Source organism: Drosophila takahashii, chromosome 2L (genome assembly GCF_030179915.1).
Source record: "Drosophila takahashii strain IR98-3 E-12201 chromosome 2L, DtakHiC1v2, whole genome shotgun sequence".
Taxonomy (NCBI): domain Eukaryota; kingdom Metazoa; phylum Arthropoda; class Insecta; order Diptera; family Drosophilidae; genus Drosophila; species Drosophila takahashii.
Window position 1 is genome coordinate 29,346,088 of NC_091678.1, and position 13,644 is coordinate 29,359,731.

The 13,644-nt window shown below is 33.9% G+C and overlaps 1 protein-coding gene and 2 long non-coding RNA genes across 19 annotated transcripts in view; 1 reads left to right on the forward strand and 2 right to left on the reverse strand.

Moving 5' to 3' along the window:
• Positions 1 to 13,644, forward strand: part of PDZ-GEF (PDZ domain-containing guanine nucleotide exchange factor) — a 152,485-nt gene that overhangs the window by 26,043 nt on the left and 112,798 nt on the right. For 8 of the 11 annotated variants that reach the window (XR_011417777.1, XR_011417778.1, XR_011417781.1 and 5 more), the window contains exons 6-7: positions 3,239 to 3,658; positions 3,851 to 3,964. Coding sequence is in view for 7 of the 11 variants with exons in the window: in XM_070212326.1 (XP_070068427.1) it covers positions 3,239 to 3,658; positions 3,851 to 3,918 (488 nt within the window). In the remaining 4 variants the exon portion in view is untranslated. The remainder of the gene's footprint in view (positions 1 to 3,238; positions 3,659 to 3,850; positions 3,965 to 13,644) is intronic. The other 3 variants (XM_070212349.1, XM_070212346.1, XM_070212338.1) reach the window with 1 other exon arrangement.
• LOC138913592 (uncharacterized) lies at positions 6,346 to 7,632 on the reverse strand. Of its 4 annotated transcripts, none has more exons than XR_011419383.1 (5): positions 7,384 to 7,632; positions 7,254 to 7,328; positions 7,040 to 7,199; positions 6,889 to 6,923; positions 6,346 to 6,562 (listed from the first exon to the last, which is right to left on the reverse strand). It is a non-coding gene; the product is annotated as an uncharacterized lncRNA (long non-coding RNA). The 4 variants fall into 4 exon arrangements; XR_011419382.1 differs by having other exon boundaries at positions 6,897 to 6,923; positions 7,384 to 7,631; XR_011419381.1 differs by lacking the exon at positions 6,889 to 6,923 and having other exon boundaries at positions 7,384 to 7,625.
• On the reverse strand, positions 8,480 to 9,759 carry LOC138913551 (uncharacterized). 4 transcript variants are annotated; one of them, XR_011419330.1, is made up of 5 exons: positions 9,518 to 9,759; positions 9,388 to 9,462; positions 9,174 to 9,333; positions 9,023 to 9,057; positions 8,480 to 8,696 (listed from the first exon to the last, which is right to left on the reverse strand). It is a non-coding gene; the product is annotated as an uncharacterized lncRNA (long non-coding RNA). The 4 variants fall into 4 exon arrangements; XR_011419327.1 differs by having other exon boundaries at positions 9,031 to 9,057; positions 9,518 to 9,757; XR_011419326.1 differs by lacking the exon at positions 9,023 to 9,057 and having other exon boundaries at positions 9,518 to 9,751.

Sequence of the window (13,644 nt, forward strand, 5' to 3'; positions counted from 1 at the left end):
CTAGCCATGTCCGTCTGTCCGTCTGTCCGTCTGTCTGTCTGTCTGTCTGTCTGTCTGTCTGTCTGTCCGTCTGTATGAACGCTGAGATCTCAGAAACTACAAAAGCTAGAAGGTTGAGATTTCCCACACATATTCTTTGGCTTCCTACGCAGCGCAAGTTTATTTTAGCCGAGCGCCACGCCCCCTCTAACGCCCACAATCGCCCACTAACGATTTTAAAATGGGTCCTGCGCCCACATCTTTAAAGATTTCCGAGAAGTATAAATGCAATTTTGTTGTGTATATTTATACCTATCGAAATGTAGAAGACATTTTTCAAATCGGAACATTCATTAAAAAGTTATACGCAATCAAAAATTATATATCTATCTCCCTCGCACTCCCTTTAGCTGAGTTACGATTATTAGTCGGGACACCAACCCAACACAGCGTTCGCACTCCCTTTAGCTGAGTGACGGGTATTAGATAGTCGGGACAACAACCCGACTATAGCGTTCTCTCTTGTTTTTTTTTCGATCCTTCCTATGGAATCTATAAGATATAGTTGTCCGGAACCGATCGGTTCCGACTTATATACTTTGCGTAGAAACGGACAGACAGACGGACGGTATTTTTGTGATCTAGGGCTCCAGCATAACAGAATTTGCAATCAATTGCTGTTGACCACTCCAAGAATATTATTTTGTAAACTAGTGTTATAATCGAAGTATTTTTTTATTATCGGCAAAATGCCCAAATACAAAAAATATATGCTGAAGGTTTATGCACTATGAGCAGTAAACATTATACACTATGAGAAAACAAATGGCTTAAAACCATCAAGCACGAGCTTGCTACACGCGGGACCCCTTATCATTTTACCAAAAAAATGTGAGTTCACGAGGAAATCACATAAAGCAAAGACAAAGAAAATAACGGCAGAAACTAAGAATATCTGAAAATGTTTCAATTGTAGTTGTTAATATCGGGATAGAAGTTGATTTGCAAATAGAATTATAAACGATGATAGGGGTTATAAATATTGCAAAAACGCGAAAGGGCTCTTGTTGAATACAATTTGATGTTCATCGTGGCCAGTTAGGAGGACAGTACAATAGTCGGCATAATTATTTTGACAAATTTTAAAGTTAAATCTTCTCATATTTTGAACTTATAATAGAAACATTTTGGCTCCTATAGAAAGAGCACTTCAATTCCGTTTAAATGACACAACAATGCACTATGGGAAATTTGATCACTTTTTTGGCCAATATTAATAGCTTCCTCAATTTTAAAGATATAAAAGTAAAACTTTCGCAATCGTTTTTATTTACCACAACTCATATTTTGTATGAATACCTTTCGGATCGGACAACTATATCATATAGCTGCCATAAAATTGATCAGATCAACTTTGCTATTTTTAGAGATAAATTCATTAAACTTGTTGAGTACCGTGTTATAGCTTTATTTTTATTTTTACAACCTCTTAAGTCCGCTTTAATTGTCCAATGGTAGCGATAAGTGTTTTTGCCTTACATTAGTACACATTTCAAATTAAAGTCCATTGATATCTTTCTTCCACAGTGCAAACATAGGAGCATTTGCAAAATTTGAGGTTATGATCTAAAAAACTAAATTTCTCAAAGAATCGTAAAAAGTGTATTTTCTGACTACATTCATTTTTGAGATAATTCCTTTCTTTTTAATTCCCAAAGGTTTGATGGATGGACTCCGCTGGACTTGCTTTGTATCTCTATTAAAAAATTTGTTTTCTTTTAAAAAATTCGTGTTAGACCGGTCACAAAAATAATTGATTTCAAGAAAACCACGATTAATTTGGATTGCTTAATCACAAAAATACTTAGAGCAAAGTACCATCCTTTCAATTATTTCAAAAAATTCCACTTAGAATTTTTTAAAACCCTTCTTTTTAGCAATTAAATAGCCTCAGCGTTGCGTCGAATTTCTGTTGCTTGTGAAAGCAAAATACAACAGCTGATATAACAGCTGTAAGTTATCAGAGGCGCCCTCTATTGTAATTCCTGTAATGTAACATTGAAGATTGGTCTTCTGTTGAAGTATTCTAAAAGAAACATTTTTAGTTTAACGACTTTAAAAAAATGTGTTTTGGCCAAAAAAAAAGTGGTCAAATTCCCCAAAGTGTAATGTTTTTAACCCATTAAGCACCCTTTGAAAAGTTAGAAAATTAGAAAATTTATTATGAGGGTCAAATTTTCAACTTTTATTCTGGGGCTTAAAACAAAAATGTTTTGATGCAAAGTTTTTCCCCATTCAAAATTAATAATAACTGCAAAAAAAAAAATTTCAAAAAAATTTTTCCTTGTATTTTTTATGATTGTTTGAAAATAGCTAAAAATTACAATTTTAGCCGCTTTTTCCACCTTTTCATACAAAATTTTACTGATTTTTTCCATTCAAAAAATAGCGTTCTCTTTTGTTATACCCGTCACTCGTAGAGTAAAGGGTATATTGTATTCGTGCAAAAGTATGTAACAGGGAGAAGGAAACGTTTCCGACTCTATAAAGTATATATATTCTTGATCACGGTCACTAGCCGAGTCGATATAGCCATATCTGTCTGTCCGTCTGTCTGTCTGTCTGTCTGTCCGTCTGTATGAACGCTGAGATCTCGAAAACTACAAAAGCTAATTTGATTTCAGATTTCCCACCCATATTTTTGGGCTTCCTACGCAGCGCAAGCGTATTTCAGCCGGGCGCCACGCCCCCTCTAACGCTCACAATCGCTCACTAAAGATTTTAAAATGTGTCTGGCGCCCACATCTGTAAAGATTTCCGAAAAGTATAAATGCAATTTTGTTGTGTATATTTATACCAATCGGTTATATATTCATCTCCCTCGCACTCCTTTTAGCTGAGTGACGGGTATTAGATAGTCGGGACACCCAGCCGACTATAGCGTTCTCTCTTGTTGTTTTATATAATCTATAGAAGGTCTCAGGGTATACTAGGCAATCGAATAAATTGAAACTTTTTTTTAGTTGCCATTTTTTTACATCGTTAGTTGCGCTTAAGACTCAGTTCCCCGCTTGCATTTGAAAAATATAGTTTTTGGTGGTTGGACTGGGCTTGGTTGGTTGTCGGCTAAAAATAAACGCGCACGCTTACACATGCACACTTTCCACTCGTGGTGCCATTAAATGAATCTTAAAGGAAGGTCACCATTTCATGGCCGCCATTTGAGACATATTCTTTACCCTCATTTCACACCCAACAGGTTCGATATCTTCCTGTGACAGCGGTTACGTGCATCAGCAGCAGCATTATAACTTGCAGTACCAGCATCAACACGAGCCATCCCCACCAGTCTATACTGCAGCCGACTGCCGGTTGCTGCAGCAAATATCGAACAACGCGGTGACCCGCAACTTGAACAGCCCATGTCAGGGATCAAATACCCCACCCAGCACACCCACACTACCACCGAACCTGCCCACATCAACCATTCAGCTTTCTGCACTGCCGACGTCTACAGCATACATGCACTTACGCAACCAGCATCACCAGCTCCAGCAACAACAGCAATCTTTGGCAATGCCTCCTCCGCCTCCACCGCCATACAATTTGCCCCCCCTGGCCAATCTCTACAGCCACCTCCAAGGCAATGCGGTCAGCAGGCACCTGAACCCCACGCATGGTAAGCTGAACATAAAAGGTAGAGTGCAACTATTTCTAGATCGGTATCCAGCGAAAAAACAAATGCAAAGCGGGAGTCGAGTCGTCAGGTCTTTGTGAAATAGGCGATAATGATATTTAGGACTTTTTTATTTTGATCTCTTTAAAGTTAAACCTTTTCACCACCTTTTTTATTCTCTTATTTATTTCGCAGGTGGTCCACCGAGTTTTATGGATAGCACCAAGTGTACAATATGCCCTATGCCACCCATGAATCAATAATGAATTAAATGTGCTGTTTTCACTGATATATGGTTATTAAATTAGTGTGAGTATACAAACACATAGAACATTTCACCGCAAAATCTTATCATTGCACTGCATTATTTGTTTTCTTCAAATTAAATATAAAAGGAAATTTTTAAAGAATATTCTGTGTTTCTTTAGGAGGAGATACAGAATTGTTCGTATTTTTTTACCTTTGCAGAGGGTATTATGATTTTAGTCAGAAGTTTGCAACTCAGTGAAGGAGACGTTTCCGACCCCATAAAGTCTCTGCGTCTGTCTGTCTCTACGCAAACTAGTAGTCTCTCAGTTTTTGAGCTATCGGGATGAAACTTTCCCAAAAGTCTTCTTTCTATTGCAGGTAGTTTATACTATATATGAGTGATTCTTTGTGAAACGTATCGAGATTTTCTTCATGGTCTCAAAACGATATCTAATTTTTATGACACTCACACCATTTAAAAAGGATTTTTAAAAAAGTTTCAAAAAAAATCCATTTGACAGAAGCGAAGATATGGCGTTGCTATTTTTTTGTTTAATTCATTTATAATTTTAAATTACGCTGTATAAAAAAATAAATAAAAATACTCAAAAATTATTATTTTTGCCAAGCTTTCAGATGAAAATAACAACCATAATGGTTCCAATGCAAAATACGGTCCAAACTTAAAAAAAAATTTTTCATTTGCGGTTTTCTGCAAATCGGCATTTTTAATCTTTATAAAAAAATAGTATAATGTTCTATACATAATTCTTGTAGGCTCCTAAAAGTTTCGTCATGGGACCTCCATTACTTCCTGCATAATTTAATAAAACATTAAAAAACAAAGCAGTCTTTCGTTGTTATACATTAAATTATATTAGACGAACAGTTTCGTTCTTCATGAATTCCGGGAGAACGACCGTTCCCCTTTAGGTAAAACCAATAGGAAAAATGCAGTTTTGTATAACAAATAAATCCCTACAAATTTCAACGTGGGACAATAACTTCTTGCTACTTATGTAGTTCTAAGGAAGAACAACACGTTAGCAACACCTTACATCCAAGCTAAGACCATTCCACGTTCTCAAAAGCACCATCATATTGCTCCAACACCTAATAGCAAACTCTTTTAAAAAGATAGTCATTCGCTGAAGACATTTAAATTTTCCCAATACACAAATCATTGTAAGGAGGCTTAAAACAACAGTGGAGCGCCGCCACAGGGGGAATCAAGGAGCGACATGAACCGAACGAGGTGCGTTATTTACCAGGAGCCTGGAATGGTCTTATAATATATTATAGCTCCCATAGGAAGAATCGAAAAAATAAACGTTAAAAAAATCATAGCTTCGGAATTTTTTCAAATATTACCTTCTACTCTTGCGAATATTATTTTTTAAATATTTCTGAATTTCGAATTAAATATTTAAAAAATCAGATCACTACAGATCACTACACGGTCGAAATTTTAAATGGAAATTAACAGGAAAAAATTATATCTTTGTGGATTTTTATTACATTCTCTTCTACTCTGGGATATGAATATCTTTAAATATATCCGTATTTCGATTTTAATTTTTAAAAGATCGAACTACTATATTTATAATAGAAATGGTCTGCAAGGGTATATAAGCTTCGGCTTGCCGAAGCTTTATTTCTTGTTAAATTTTGTATTTGACCTAAGGGATTGTGCCAGCATTTCGCGACTTGGCATGCATAATTTAATGAATGAATTAATGCATTTTTTTGTCAAGAATAATAATTTGGGCAATTCTCTGCTGTCGCACGCGACGTTCGTACGCTTTGCAGGAGAAAAAAACCATCTTCCAGGACTTCTGTTCTTTTAGCACTATGCTCAAATTAAAGGTCTTAATTAGCACTAAAATATGTGCTACGGCTGACTTTGGGACATTTTTCGTTTTTAAGATATATAAAAAAAACCAAGACTTTCGCTCGCGACACCAATAGAAGTGACATATATAAATAACTACTTAACCCACACATGTGTCGGTCATTTCATATACCCGTTACTGGTGGAGTAAAAGGGTATATTCCCTGTAGTTCGCCGGGACTGGTCCCGAACTAGCGAAATCGCCATACACCGGGGGCTTGGGACTAACTCCCGTTCATACCACCCGCAATGTAAATTTCTATCCACTTTTACCACGGCATGTCCTAGGCGGTGGTCATATGGCGAAGTTCTGCATTACCTTTCGCCACAAAAGGGACCGATAGGTGGTCCCATATTATACCCCTTTTCGCCACAAAAGGGGCCACCTATCGGACCATCTATCGGACCACCTATCGGTCCCTTTTGTGGCGAAAAGGGGTATTAAATGGGATCACCTATCGGTCCCTTTTGTGGCGAAAAGGGATATGAAATGGGGTTGGTGTTTTCAATACCAAAAAAGCTGAATGCTATGAAACTTCCCAAGAAAAAATACTTTTTGTTAAATTAATTTATTGTATTATAAGTAGACAATTTTTCTATTTTTTTAATTTATATTTATTGAACAAATTCCTCTGCTGACACGTTTTTGTTGAGTGCCTCATTGTTGTTATTATTTGATTTGGATTTATTTTTAAAAAATCGTTTCTTTTGCAATTGAATTGCCTTGGGAATCAATATTTCTGCATTACCAGATTCTGAAACAATATCTAAAAAAAAAATAAGATTTTAGTGTTTTAAAATAAAATGAGAACAGAAACTAACTTCGGCAAGCCAAAGTTTTAATACCCTTGCAGCTTTCAGGAATAAAATTGTGACTAGAAAAGCATAAATATAAAATAAGAATAACCAACAGTTAAATGTAGACTTATTTCACGCTTTTGAAACTTGAACCGACAGACAGACGGACATGGTTAAATGGATTTACTTTATAGGTTTGAAAAGGTCTCCTTTACTGCGTAACAAACTTCTGGACTAAATTATAATTCCCTCTGCATGGGTTTAAATATATATTTTTAGATTTTGTTATACAAGCCTCTTTACATCAAACCATGTTTTAAAAGTGAAAAGCTGAAAAAGACAGAAAGAAATAGGATTAAAGACAGATGGCATTCTAAGTAAATAGATTGAAATTGAATCAAGAAACTAAGTGTATTATAAAAAATACAGTTATAAAAATAACATACCGTGAAGTGCACCATAGAAATGTGTAAAGGAGTTTACGGCTTTTTTTTCCAGAAAGGCCAAAGGCCAACATTAAATCCCACAACAAACTCATCCGTGAGAACCCTCCCCAAGTTTTTTTAAGCCCCCTTCTGGCAGCAACAACGATCTCATGGCTTTAATCTAAAAAGAAAGAAAATTTCACTAAAATATTTATATCAAAGAAAAAAGACTTACGTAGGAGTCCTTTGCACCACTATTTCTCCTTCTCCTCTTTAACAAATCGACGAATGTGCCTGTTGCTGTTCATGGCTAAATATCACACATTATTAGGTATTTCACTTGCACAACTCATGGTGTTACTCACCTGTTGACGACACTTCAGATCACAACAAAATATAACACTTTAAATGTACAATAAGACAAATTAAATACAATGTTTACAAAATTTGGCGCAAACGTTGGGTTAGTGATGGTAGCGGGGTTGGGTAGTTATGGCAATCCGTTACGATTAATATTGCGACTACCGATATCGTATAATCGATGGCAATAAAAACATTCGCTAATATTATTTTTGTTTAGTTCTATGTATATAAAATTAGGTACTTATATATTTATTTTATATATCTAAGCACCAATAAAATCCGCTTGTTATGGAAGGAAAGAAAACGTTTTGCTTCTGAACCACCGCTATTGTTAAAAATATTGCTGCAGCTAAATTGCTCATTATTAAATATAAATAATATAAAAAGAAATAAAATTCTATCATTTATTATTTTATTTTATCTCATTATTAAGTTTTTATTTTATTATTTTAACTTTTTTTTAATTTGTTTTTTATATAAACAAAATAAAGTTGTATTCGTTATTAAAATCATTATATACTTGTCAAAAATTTCATTTTACAATTTTTTTAACTCATATAGAAGTGTTCACATAGAAGTGTTCACTCTTCGATAACTCTTTTGCTCTTGTAAAAAATACACACGCCACCTATTGACCCTTAAGGGACCACTGGGTGGTCGATCCCTTTTCTACCCCGAAAGTGCCACCGGCCCCCTTGAGAACTACAGGGCCCTGTAGTTCGCCGGGACTGGTCCCGAACTAGCGAAATCGCCATACACCGGGGGCTTGGGACTAACTCCCGTTCATACCACCCGCAATGTAAATTTCTATCCACTTTTACCACGGCATGTCCTAGGCGGTGGTCATATGGCGAAGTTCTGCATTACCTTTCGCCACAAAAGGGACCGATAGGTGGTCCCATATTATACCCCTTTTCGCCACAAAAGGGGCCACCTATCGGACCATCTATCGGACCACCTATCGGTCCCTTTTGTGGCGAAAAGGGGTATTAAATGGGATCACCTATCGGTCCCTTTTGTGGCGAAAAGGGATATGAAATGGGGTTGGTGTTTTCAATACCAAAAAAGCTGAATGCTATGAAACTTCCCAAGAAAAAATACTTTTTGTTAAATTAATTTATTGTATTATAAGTAGACAATTTTTCTATTTTTTTAATTTATATTTATTGAACAAATTCCTCTGCTGACACGTTTTTGTTGAGTGCCTCATTGTTGTTATTATTTGATTTGGATTTATTTTTAAAAAATCGTTTCTTTTGCAATTGAATTGCCTTGGGAATCAATATTTCTGCATTACCAGATTCTGAAACAATATCTAAAAAAAAAATAAGATTTTAGTGTTTTAAAATAAAATGAGAACAGAAACTAACTTCGGCAAGCCAAAGTTTTAATACCCTTGCAGCTTTCAGGAATAAAATTGTGACTAGAAAAGCATAAATATAAAATAAGAATAACCAACAGTTAAATGTAGACTTATTTCACGCTTTTGAAACTTGAACCGACAGACAGACGGACATGGTTAAATGGATTTACTTTATAGGTTTGAAAAGGTCTCCTTTACTGCGTAACAAACTTCTGGACTAAATTATAATTCCCTCTGCATGGGTTTAAATATATATTTTTAGATTTTGTTATACAAGCCTCTTTACATCAAACCATGTTTTAAAAGTGAAAAGCTGAAAAAGACAGAAAGAAATAGGATTAAAGACAGATGGCATTCTAAGTAAATAGATTGAAATTGAATCAAGAAACTAAGTGTATTATAAAAAATACAGTTATAAAAATAACATACCGTGAAGTGCACCATAGAAATGTGTAAAGGAGTTTACGGCTTTTTTTTCCAGAAAGGCCAAAGGCCAACATTAAATCCCACAACAAACTCATCCGTGAGAACCCTCCCCAAGTTTTTTTAAGCCCCCTTCTGGCAGCAACAACGATCTCATGGCTTTAATCTAAAAAGAAAGAAAATTTCACTAAAATATTTATATCAAAGAAAAAAGACTTACGTAGGAGTCCTTTGCACCACTATTTCTCCTTCTCCTCTTTAACAAATCGACGAATGTGCCTGTTGCTGTTCATGGCTAAATATCACACATTATTAGGTATTTCACTTGCACAACTCATGGTGTTACTCACCTGTTGACGACACTTCAGATCACAACAAAATATAACACTTTAAATGTACAATAAGACAAATTAAATACAATGTTTACAAAATTTGGCGCAAACGTTGGGTTAGTGATGGTAGCGGGGTTGGGTAGTTATGGCAATCCGTTACGATTAATATTGCGACTACCGATATCGTATAATCGATGGCAATAAAAACATTCGCTAATATTATTTTTGTTTAGTTCTATGTATATAAAATTAGGTACTTATATATTTATTTTATATATCTAAGCACCAATAAAATCCGCTTGTTATGGAAGGAAAGAAAACGTTTTGCTTCTGAACCACCGCTATTGTTAAAAATATTGCTGCAGCTAAATTGCTCATTATTAAATATAAATAATATAAAAAGAAATAAAATTCTATCATTTATTATTTTATTTTATCTCATTATTAAGTTTTTATTTTATTATTTTAACTTTTTTTTAATTTGTTTTTTATATAAACAAAATAAAGTTGTATTCGTTATTAAAATCATTATATACTTGTCAAAAATTTCATTTTACAATTTTTTTAACTCATATAGAAGTGTTCACATAGAAGTGTTCACTCTTCGATAACTCTTTTGCTCTTGTAAAAAATACACACGCCACCTATTGACCCTTAAGGGACCACTGGGTGGTCGATCCCTTTTCTACCCCGAAAGTGCCACCGGCCCCCTTGAGAACTACAGGGTTGTATTCGTGCAAAAGTATCACAAAAGTATCAGTATCACTAGCCGAGTCGATATAGAATGAGCCCTACGTCGAAGCAAGTAGGGCTACTCTTTCACACTTATTAAATATATTAATAAATATATTAAGGGGGGGAGGGGGAAGAGTCTTGCAAAAAAATATCGATTTTTTTAAAAAAATGTTTCTTGTATATTAACATCTTAAGGTTATACAAAAAAAGTTTTAAGTCAATCAAACAAAAACTTTAGAAGTTATGCTAAAACTAGTACCCTAACTTCGAAGACTTTAGGTACGTAAGTGCATCTTTAAGTGCGTTATTCTCGAAACCACGTTTTAAAAGTCCGTGGTCATCGGCATTTCTAAACGGCTCAACCGATCGTTTTCAAATTTGTCGCATATTTTTCTGCATAAAAAAAACCCGCCCCCTGGAAAGTGTTTTTTTTTTATTTTTTAACATTAAGTATTTTTTTTTTAAGCCCAAATAGTATTTTTTAGTTGAAGAACGCATTTTTGACTCTAGAAGGTCAAAACAAATTCTTAAAAAAAAAAAAAATTAAAAATCGCGCTTTCCAGAAGGCGGGTTTTTTCTTTTCTTAAGCAAAATGTAAAAGCAGAATGGAAATCCTATAATTTTTGGAGGAGATACAGTGGTCACCGCAAAACGCCTTTTTTTAATAGTCTTCCAGCAATTGCTTTGCTACCAATATATTAGACGTTAGTATCGGCTATAAATATTAGTGGATGTTATTTAAATGACACTTTATAATATATAATATATATAGTATATATATATATATAGTTTTTATAGAAAAAATCGGAAAGTCACTTAATTTTTTTTATGTTTTTCGCCAAATTCTGATACACTTGATTACTTATTTTCCAAATAGTAAATGTAAAAAAAAGTTTAAAAAATGTGAAATTTTTTTTGGCCAAATCTGTTTGGTTTGTAAAAGAACGGCCCATATGTATACACGAAGAAATTAAGATCTGCTGTGATGGTCTGATCGTAGCAAGTAATACACCAATCAAAAGGTATCGCAAAAAACTGAAAGGATTCTTAACCATGGACCGTAACGGTTATGAGTTTTATGTTAGAAATCACATTTTAACAGTTGTTTTCGTAAAGTGAAACTCAAAACATAACTGTTATTTTTTTAGTTTTATAATAAAAGTAGACAAATAACAGTTATTCGTCGTGATCAAAAATAAAACTCAAACTTGATTTATGGCGATTTTGTGGGTAAAACAAATTTAAAAAAAATATAGTTATACGATATGCACGGTTGGCTTTTTTTTTTTTTTTTTAGACATTTTTAGTAAGTTATATAAAACACGGTTAACATGTTATTTTAAATTATTTAATTTTTTTTAAATGTCAAGGAAATAAAAGCTAACATTTGTGACGAAAAATTATTACACTCGTCATTAAATACACTTTCTAATATTTTCTCATTCGGCCCGCCCTAGCATACTATTTTAGCCTTTTTACCTTCATAGGCATTTTATATTGCAGCGTGCCGAATGAGGAAATCTTAGAAAGTGTATTTAATGACGAGTGTTATAATTTTTCGTCACAAATGTTGATATCAGAACTTTTGTACGTTGAAGGTGCGATCGTCACTAGTTTTTTACCTCGTTTAGAGGTGTTTTTTTTTCAATACCTTTCGATTGGTGTATTACTTATTACGATCGGACTATCACAGCAGATTTTCATTTCTTCGTGTATATATAGTAGTCGCCTTCGCACATTCTTCTGGTGCGCTTCGTCACTACATGGACTGCCGTCCATAGTGATTTCTTCAGATTTTAAGAAAAAAAGTCAAAAAAAGGCCGAAAAAAATAATAGCACCACTTCCGTTTTCTTTAAATAAAACGGTACGATGCGCTAATATTCTTGTGTATAAAGGATATATTTTATGAAATTTGACTAAACCTAACTTTTCCTGATATCCAGACATCAAATTGATAACCATTTGGCAATACAAGGACATGTGGAAAATTTTCCACGTCGGAAAAGAAAAATATTCAAAAAAGAAACATATTGGATGGTAAACGGTCATGAAAACCGGTTGGATTGGTTAGGTTTTGAATCATCTTTATTAAGAATGGCATACAATTTGAAGGATAACACAGAAAAACAGAGTCCTGGCCCATTTTTCCTTTCAAAATGTTATATCACAAAGCACAAAGAATCTTATCAGGGCCAAAACTAAAATAAAACACGTGCTTAAAATAATAGCGAATATTTTAATAGTTGGATAATGTTTCAATAAACAAATTTATAAAATATGCACTTCAAAAAAAAATCCTATTCGAAATGCGAAACACATTTAAAAGGGCATAGGGCTCGTCAAAAAAACTTACAAATTAATGCCCGCAAACTTATGAGAATGTGTGAAGGCAAAGTTAAATTGGGTAAGAAGAAATCCTTTTTAGAAGTCATGTGTCTTCTAAACACCTAAATTGACTAAAGAAATGGTACCAAAACATCTATTTATTGAGCATGGACCTAGTATTAACATAGGCTTGTTTTTCCTTTTTGAAATAAGATCAATACGGATGAATACATCGTTCATGAATCATCCTATGATGTAAATAGTAATACGGTAGTAATTCGTAGCTTAAACTGAATACAAAATACTTCTTAAATGAATCTTTGACCAATAAAATCCGGCCAGGATCACGGTCAGGATAGCAAAGAAAGAGTTCGAAAGTACTCAGTAAGCAATATACATTGACTTGTGTACTCGCTTGACCATATCACAACAAAAAATCTTCGAGTTTTTTTTTTAAAGACAGTTTATACAGTTAATCTAAAACGTCTTAAATCATTTCCGAACAAAATTTGAAAATATATCATGACTTTTTGGCCCCAATTCCTTTATAGGTAGGGTCCTGACTTGTTTAATCGATAGTAAGTCATTATATCCAAAAATCGCAAAAGATATTTACACTTTAAACTTAGATTTACTTGTTAGCTACCGCCAACTAAAGATTAAGTTACCCATTTGTCATTTGTCTACCTTTTATTCTATTTTTAGAGAAGTGGTGCTATTATTTTTTTCGTATGTTTTTCCAGTTTTGCATAGATTTTCTTAAATAAGTCCGGAAACCTTTTATGAAGCTAACATTTTTTTTCATATTCAAATTATGTTTAGTCTTACTATTTAAAACCCGTTTTGAAAAGTTAAAAAAGTTAAAAAATGTGAGTAGGGTGACTAGTTAAAATTTTTTTGTGTTAGTGGTGCTATTATTTTTTTCGCAGCTGTATGTTCTTATGGTGGCAATTTGTATTTACCTATATACATGAATTCTTTAATACAACGACACCGCGAATTCTTTAGGGCAAGAGGAACGAGTATTGACCATCATAAAAAATTTGTTTGTCCTTTTTTTTATAACCAATTAATACCATACATG